General features: G+C 39.0%; 1 protein-coding gene across 3 annotated transcripts; it reads left to right on the top strand.

The window, feature by feature from the left end:
* The first annotated feature begins 2613 nt into the window (after positions 1–2613).
* Positions 2614–6942, top strand: rraga (Ras-related GTP binding A). 3 transcript variants are annotated; one of them, XM_008293988.1, is made up of 10 exons: positions 2614–2741; positions 3060–3181; positions 4147–4246; positions 4352–4418; positions 4516–4738; positions 5270–5365; positions 5452–5574; positions 5676–5767; positions 6193–6308; positions 6405–6942. In XM_008293988.1, exons 2-10 carry the CDS (start codon positions 3155–3157, stop codon positions 6506–6508), a joined length of 948 nt encoding a protein of 315 aa, XP_008292210.1. In that variant the 5' UTR covers positions 2614–2741; positions 3060–3154; the 3' UTR covers positions 6509–6942. The 3 variants fall into 3 exon arrangements, with proteins under 3 accessions (XP_008292210.1, XP_008292209.1, XP_008292208.1); XM_008293987.1 differs by having other exon boundaries at positions 3063–3181; positions 4147–4418; XM_008293986.1 differs by having other exon boundaries at positions 4147–4418.
* The last annotated feature ends 1018 nt before the right edge of the window (positions 6943–7960 follow it).

Raw genomic sequence — 7960 nt, 5'->3', positions numbered from 1 at the left:
ATGTCAGCTAGCATTAATTTAAGCATATTTATTAATGCTGATTCTAGAAATGGTATTAGTATGAATATGCTAATCATTATAACAACTATATTTGATAATTATCAGCAGGCAGCTGATATAATGTCAGGCCTGATTATGCTATAAACTACAAACTTTTTTTTTCTTTTTTGGTCAACTATTCAGTTACAAAAAATGGCAAAGTTTCACATAGACACACTTAAGTTATGACCACAGACATAAGATAATGTGCATCTGTTTGCTACTGATCCAAATAAAAGCAGTCACAGACGTTTCCAATACAGCTTTAACATGAAGCACACTATCATTTTTTTGCAGATGATCACTATTTGGCATGACACCAGCGTCAGCACTCTGAAGTTTCGGAGTCGCTTTCAATAACAGCAAGATGGCACAAGTACACAGAGGACTCAAAGCCACGTTGAAAATAAAAGGAGCACTGTTAGTGCTTTTCATTTCAGTTCGACAGAGGAATGTTTTCTGGTGCTGCATTGATCTGAGGGAATTCAGTTGAGTAAAGTGAAACTGCAGAGCAGATACAACTGAGAATTCTGACTGCAGGCGTGAACCATACACACCATGTACACAGTACACACGGTACACATCATGCACACAACAAACAAAACAAAATAAACACAGCAAAATAACAGTAGCTATATTACAACTGAGTCAAAACAAAGCAAAATTAGGAAATTTTAAAAAACTAAAATAAATATATGTGGCATTATAGATTGGTGTATTATGGGGAAAAAAACAATTCCCTGAAATAAATCCTCTGAAATAAAAAAAAACCTATAAATTCATTTATTACATTTATTTACATGGCGTGTGATGTCAAGATTTATACTCTAGCCATAATTCTTCATTGGAATATTTATTGATTTATGTACTTATTTACTCAAACTTTAAAAAGGGACTTAATGTAGTGAAGGGGAAACGTCCTGCAGTACCACTTTTAGCCACACAATGGAGGCAATAGGCTTGTGGCGCTGTTTTCCTCACAGATAAATGTTAACATAAACAATCTTAACACTGTTCCCTTTAATTAGATGCTTTTTTAAAAGACTTGTGGCCAAGATGCATAGTAAGCAGCAACAGCAAGCAATCCTGTAATGGTGACACTTTTTTTTTCTTTCTAAATTACATCAACTCTAGTTCTCACTATCTGTCTCCACATGTTTTTTACTTAAAGGTCAACAGTGATGCCAGTATGTCTATAACAAGCAAATATATTGGCTCGACTGGTTTATTAGTCTACTTCTACTTCACACATGTAGGAACATACACTCAAGGATCAATGTGTGGCATTCATCTGATAGCAAATTTACTGTGACCCAAGTTTTCATCTCCTAGTACTGATTAAAATAGCTCAATTCAAGGCATATGCAGTACATGTGATGTAAGTTATAGCAGAAAAACTGAATTTTACAGCAATGTTAACCGCAGAATCTCACATCTGATATGTAACCCACTTAATATGTCTAAAAGGTGTTACTGCTGGCTTTACTTCATCAACAAAAGCATTTACAAAAAGACACAAGATGGAAATTGCGTTGATATCACCTATTATGTTAATTTCAATTTGTTATGTAGTAGTGATTTACCAAAACTCATCTATAAATTGTACTGCAGCTACTAAATCTGATTCCTGTTGGTTTCAGGATTCTTGCTCTCCTTTAGGGAGAGCTGAGAACTATCACAGCACAAGCACCTACACAATACCACAGAGGGCAGTAACAGTTACTTTTCCATTCCTATGTAATGTAATACAGTAAAGTAGACATTTTTTTTCTACAGCTGAGACCATCGAACAAGGTATTGTCATATAACTATATGGAGCTCATCTAATAAAAGCACTTATTCCACATTATGATGTCTTAGAATTAAATAGAGCAAGATAAAGCTGAATATAATAAACTTTATTGTCCAGCTGAGGCAGTGACATCGTCTCTGGTGTCTCCCATGAAATCATAAACCTTTTCATAAGATCATAAAAAAAAAACATCACAAATAAAAACACCACCTTTTATTGTACAGCAGTCAGTGCTTTTATACCCACAGTGTGTCCAATCTACAGTTGATATTTATGTCTACTGTAGTTTGTGTACAATATTCACTGTAGATTTATTTTACAATATCTCTCCTGTCCAGCTATGATCTGGATTATTGTTGACAGCTAATGAATTAAACTCATTGTGAACACCTGCCTTAAATAAATAGCTAATTAATATAGCGTAAATAAATATCCTACAGTCCCCAGCTTCCACTGCAGTATGCTTGCAGTATACCTAATACTATTCTATATTTAAAGGTACTACCATCTACTATTTTTGACACAAGGATTTGGGTTTTTTCTCCCTATGCTATGCCTGCGAGGTAGTACTATTGCGACATTCCCAGCCCAAGATCTCGGTCCTTATTCTTATACACTGCCCCAACTTCTAACTTCAGTTTAATCAATATAATGTAAACGTTTGATAAATCATTTAAACTGTCAGTGTTAAGGGTGTAAACAACCCGGTAGCCGAGCAAACGCTGCCTGTCAGACGTGACTCAGAGCCCACAGCGCAGTCACTCATCATGTGACTTTTGGCGTAAACAGGAAGCAGCTGATCTCCACTGCCTGCTTCCACCAAGTAATGTACTCCACTGTATTCTTCGAAACAAATAAAAACTCCAGGATAGAATTGCTCGAACATAAGTAACTGTTCTACCCTTTCGGGGTGAGTAAACGACACGTTAGTGAACTGTAACCCGTGTAGCTGTCCGTTCAGTGGGGCTAAGCTAAAGTACCTGACATTTATCTAGACTCGTGCTAGCTAAGTTAGCATTAGCTTTGGTGTTTATACGGAACAGAAAAAAAGAGTTGAAACAACCTTTACCATGTGTTTATATAATTTGTGAGTCTAATTAAACAATATATAGTTGGTTAACGTTTGCCCAGTTCGTATTGTAAGCGTTCTAACATGTCTTTTGTGGCGGTGTCGGGCTGCTGCTTCAGTAGAGCTAAGTAACAGCTAGGTGATATGTTTGCTCCGCAGCAGAAGGAGGAAGAGGAGAGCTGCTGCAGACACAGACTGAAGTCATCTGACCTGCAGCTCAGACAAAACACTCATCATCGTGTCTGCTGAGGGGGATGTCAAGCACAGCAATGAAGAAAAAGGTAAAGTAGAGGCCTACTATTTAGTGTCTGTGCCATCAAATCATCGGGGAGTTACAGTTTTGTGGATGACATTGACATGTGTGTACTTAGAATTGGAGCTTTGGCTGCTTTCCAATGAATGATGCTAGAAACTATATGTGTCCTTATTAAGACTGGACAATAAAAATGAAAAAAAAAATCCCAATAAAATGTTTAATTTCAGTCCATATTGAAGATAATTTATCATTTGAATGAGTTATTTAAAGGAAGGCCTGCAGAAAGAAGGCATAATTAAATTTAACAAAGACTACTGAGGCCTGTTTTTCAAGTTACACAGGTGTTAACGTTATTATTAGCACATTAGTAGTGAGACAAACACAAATAAATTCACACACATAACATTAAACAAGGATGAAGGAATCATCTCAACTTGATATAAATAAAAATCAAGTAAGGATTCAAGAAAGAAAGCAAGTAAAACCTGGAGGTTTATGGAAGACCACCAGAGGTGCTGACCAGGATCGAATTTCACCAGTCTCTGTGTTTTCCCCCAACATCAAGTCCGTCAGCGCTCGGAGCAAGACGCAAGGAGTGCATAGCTGAAGTGAAGGTTTTAGGGGACGCAGGGTTGAGGGTGCCTTTGCTTCCACAAAGCCTGTCTTGCAAGGACAACCACTGATCCCTGCTGGCTGCAGCCTTCACCAGAGGAGCTCTGCAGCCACAGATGGAGGTCATGAGAGACCCAGGCTGCTGCTGACAAACATTCTATCGAACAGTTTTCTTATTGAAATTGTTGAAGTGTCTGTCACACGGTACAGCCTGCTGTTGTTTTATTGTCCAGTCCTTATCCTAAAAATTTCAAATGTGCATTTTGAATATTTTTGCACCCATTGGTAACAAGAGGATAGGTGAGGTTGCTATTTTTTCCTGCTTTGTTTTGTTTGTTTTTACTTCAGGGATGAGATCTACTGCATTTGTGCTTTCAGGTGCTACTGATGGGGAAAAGTGGGTCGGGGAAGACCAGTATGAGGTCAATCATCTTTGCCAATTACATAGCTCGAGACACACGCCGCCTTGGAGCTACAAGTAAGAGCATTTTAAGGAAAGGTTCTGCATGTAGATGTATTTTTAATGCTGGGTGTGTCTTAAACCTCATTTATAAAAAATCTTCTCATTATTTATTGAACTTAGTTGACGTGGAACACTCCCATGTACGGTTTCTTGGCAATCTGGTTCTGAACCTGTGGGACTGTGGAGGGTAACACACATTTATTCGTTATTTTTTGGACCAGCTTTGGCAGTTTAACGTCATTCCGCCCTGTTTAAACGCTACTCTGTACTTTTTAATTCTTCAGACAGGACACGTTCATGGAGAACTACTTCACCAGCCAGAGGGACAACATTTTCAGAAACGTAGAGGTTCTTATTTATGTATTCGACGTCGAGAGCCGGGAGCTGGAGAAAGACATGCACTACTATCAGTCATGTCTGGAAGCCATCCTGCAAAACTCCCCCGATGCCAAAGTGTTCTGCCTCGTGCACAAGATGGACCTGGTGCAGGAGGACCAGAGAGATTTGGTGAGCTGTACCGGACATTTTCTACTTCTGCTGTGTCCCTCTCACAATTCTGCTCTTTCTTGATAAAAGTCAAACACTAATTTGTTTCAGCATTTCCAGTTATTTCTAGAATCATTGCTGAAACACATTGAGGCTGTTCTGGTAACACATGGTGGCCCAACACCTTATTAAGTCTCTTTAAGTTGTTTTTTCTTATTGATTTTCCACCTGTCTGTTGGGGATGTGGTACCAGAAATGTTGGTGAACAGTCAGTGTAAAGAAATCATAACCCCACCTCAAAAAAGTAAAAATAATACAAAGTACATTCTGTGAAAAACGGTTATTCTTTACTTTACAGAAAACGATGGATTAAATATTCATCTTATTGCCTTTAATGTTAATCACAGCCAGAAAGTTTATTTATTTAAAAGAGAAATTATTTCCTTCATATTGTTTTTGTGTTGTTTGTTAATGGGACTGCAGGAAAATTCAAAAAGTAAACCACTTCACTACCTAAATTCTTTTGACTGACTCTCTTTTCTGTTTTAACAGATCTTTAAGGAGCGTGAAGAAGATCTGAAGAGACTGTCCAGGCCTTTGGCTTGCACATGCTTCAGGACGTCCATCTGGGATGAAACCCTGTATAAGGTAGTGAATCTGACTTGCTTTGTTTTTACATGATAACTTTGATCAAATTTGACGCTGTTAGAGACGTTTTTAAATCTCTTCTGCAGGCCTGGTCCAGCATAGTGTACCAACTCATCCCAAACGTCCAGCAGCTGGAGACAAACCTGAGAAATTTTGCACAGATCATAGAAGCAGATGAAGTTCTCCTGTTTGAGAGAGCCACCTTCCTGGTGAGAGCGACCGCTTCCTCTGCCACAAACAGACTCTTTGCAGAAAAACTGGATCTAGAAATCAATGGTTTTTTTTGGTTTGTTTTTTGTTATTTTTGTAGGTGATCTCTCACTATCAGTGCAAAGAGCAGCGTGACGCTCACAGGTTTGAGAAGATCAGTAACATCATCAAACAGTTCAAACTCAGCTGTAGGTAAGTTCACCGTCTCTTCACACCGTATTTCACTTTGCTGCTACATCAACACATTCAAACCTGGGCATTGGGAATATTTTGTACATTTAGAAGACTCTTTTTTTTCTACATATAGAAGAATCTGTGCAATATCAGTGGTGTTCTACATAGAGAATAACCTTGTGCGATATTGCTAGTTACCACTTTCAGACCAGTCTAGGCAGTACTTAGATGTTCTACATGCAGACAAATTTGTACAGTGTTACCACTACTTAATATTTCTTTGTTATATTTTTTAGGGATGTTCTCTATGTTCTTGCACTATCCCCTTTGCTGCCGTAACACTGCCAATTTGTAATCAGTAAAGGATTATCTTATCGTATCATATCTGCTGAACGTTTATGATGTTTCAGATTTATTGATATCTGTATCTGTTTTTATTCCAGTAAACTTGCAGCCTCTTTCCAGAGCATGGAAGTGAGGAACTCCAACTTTGCGGCCTTTATCGACGTCTTCACCTCCAACACATACGTCATGGTCATCATGTCGGACCCCTCCATTCGTAAGTACTGAGGATGGCATTTCTCTGTAGTAAATGCACAGTTAAGAAGACAAATCAGCATCATAATAATCTAATAATGTCTTTTTTTCCCCCCAGCATCTGCAGCCACTCTCATCAATATCCGTAATGCTAGGAAACACTTTGAGAAGTTGGAGCGGGTGGACGGACCCAAGCACAGCCTGCACATGCGAATGCGTTAAGCCCACGCGTTTGTCCCAGTGGATACTCTCAGCCAATCAGTCCACAGATCGCTGCGGCCTCCCAGCTCCAATACACACGAGCAGCCCTGCACCGTTTCCTCTATATCTTCAATTTCAATCACAGTTATCACGGGAGAAATCATATTTTCTTTTGGTCTAATTTCTACAGTGATCTTAAATATGTTGAAGAGTGATACATTCTGTTGAAATATTTGTCCTAACTTGACACATTAAAGAAAAAATGAATAGTTGTTTGCTACAGAGCGGGCTACCTTTGCTGTCATGCTGTCATATACAGTAGATTCATTGGCTTCATGCAGTGAATCCTAGTGATTTGGGGACTTTGTCTCCAAGTGTTAAGCAGCAGATACTGTTTGATTTTCAAATGCAGTTTGTAAGCTGTTACAAACAATATAGTTATGTTCAGAAACAGATGTGAAGTGTGTGTGTTTTTTTTCCTGCCTTTTTCATTTGGAAAATGTGCACCACATAGCATCACAAAAATGCCAGAAGTTATGAACATGTGTACATAGTTTCTGTAAAAACCCTCCTGCTCAGAGGAGGTTCCTGTTAATCCTTTTATTGTCTGTAGTGTCCATGCACATGAGGCCCAGTTGACACACTGCAGCAGTTGTCCTCTACATGTGACGTGTGGTGCACCTGTTAAGCGAGCTGACAGCAGTGTTCGGACAGATGGAGCAGCATGTTACAGCCTGATGGGTTCATTTCTTTGGATTGAACATGAAAAACAGCTGCATGTAATGTATAGTGAGCATTCGTTTTCTGTGTAAATTTAATTGGCACGTACAAACTGAAAAGTTGCCTTCAAAGGTATTGCACTATAACACTACAGACTGATGACACCATAAGCATCAGTCAAGGTTCTAGGACTTTAACAGTGGAGTATATGAATCTAATATGTAATACTTGCTCACAGTCAGCTAGAAATCAGTTCTGTGTGTATGCTGTGAAATAATCTGCACAGTCCTGTCTCTAAATGGGAGGCAAAGCCACTCGGACTGTTCCCTGTAACTCTATCGCAGCATGTCCTGTCCACGTTGGAGCTCGTGTATGTTTATGGACAGAGGGAAAATAGTAGGAACGGGGGTGTGAAGGAAGCGCAGAAGACGGTATATCTGCACATCCTAACTATCTAAATAGGGTAACTAGCTAAATAGCAGCAATCTTTCTCCAGAACTGTGGACCCTATCTTTACCTCAGAATCTATGTGGGTGGGGTGCAATCAAATTAAATGGAAACTGACCAAACAACCCACAGACTGTCATTAGATTGTGACTCAAACGTTGCTCAACTATGATTGGTGCACAGAAGTATTTGCAAAGCTGACTGACAAAATCTGTTTTCAGGACCTTTAGTTGTTTAGTAGTTAAAACACCTAAAAACTCATCTCTGTGGATCAAAGTTCCATATTTAGGGTCCGAGCACCCAAAA

The sequence above is a fragment of the Stegastes partitus genome, unplaced genomic scaffold (genome assembly GCF_000690725.1).
Source record: "Stegastes partitus isolate 25-593 unplaced genomic scaffold, Stegastes_partitus-1.0.2 Scaffold928, whole genome shotgun sequence".
Lineage (NCBI taxonomy): Eukaryota > Metazoa > Chordata > Actinopteri > Pomacentridae > Stegastes > Stegastes partitus.
Note: the sequence above shows the minus strand (reverse complement) of the source record. Positions and strands in the feature narration are given on the sequence as shown.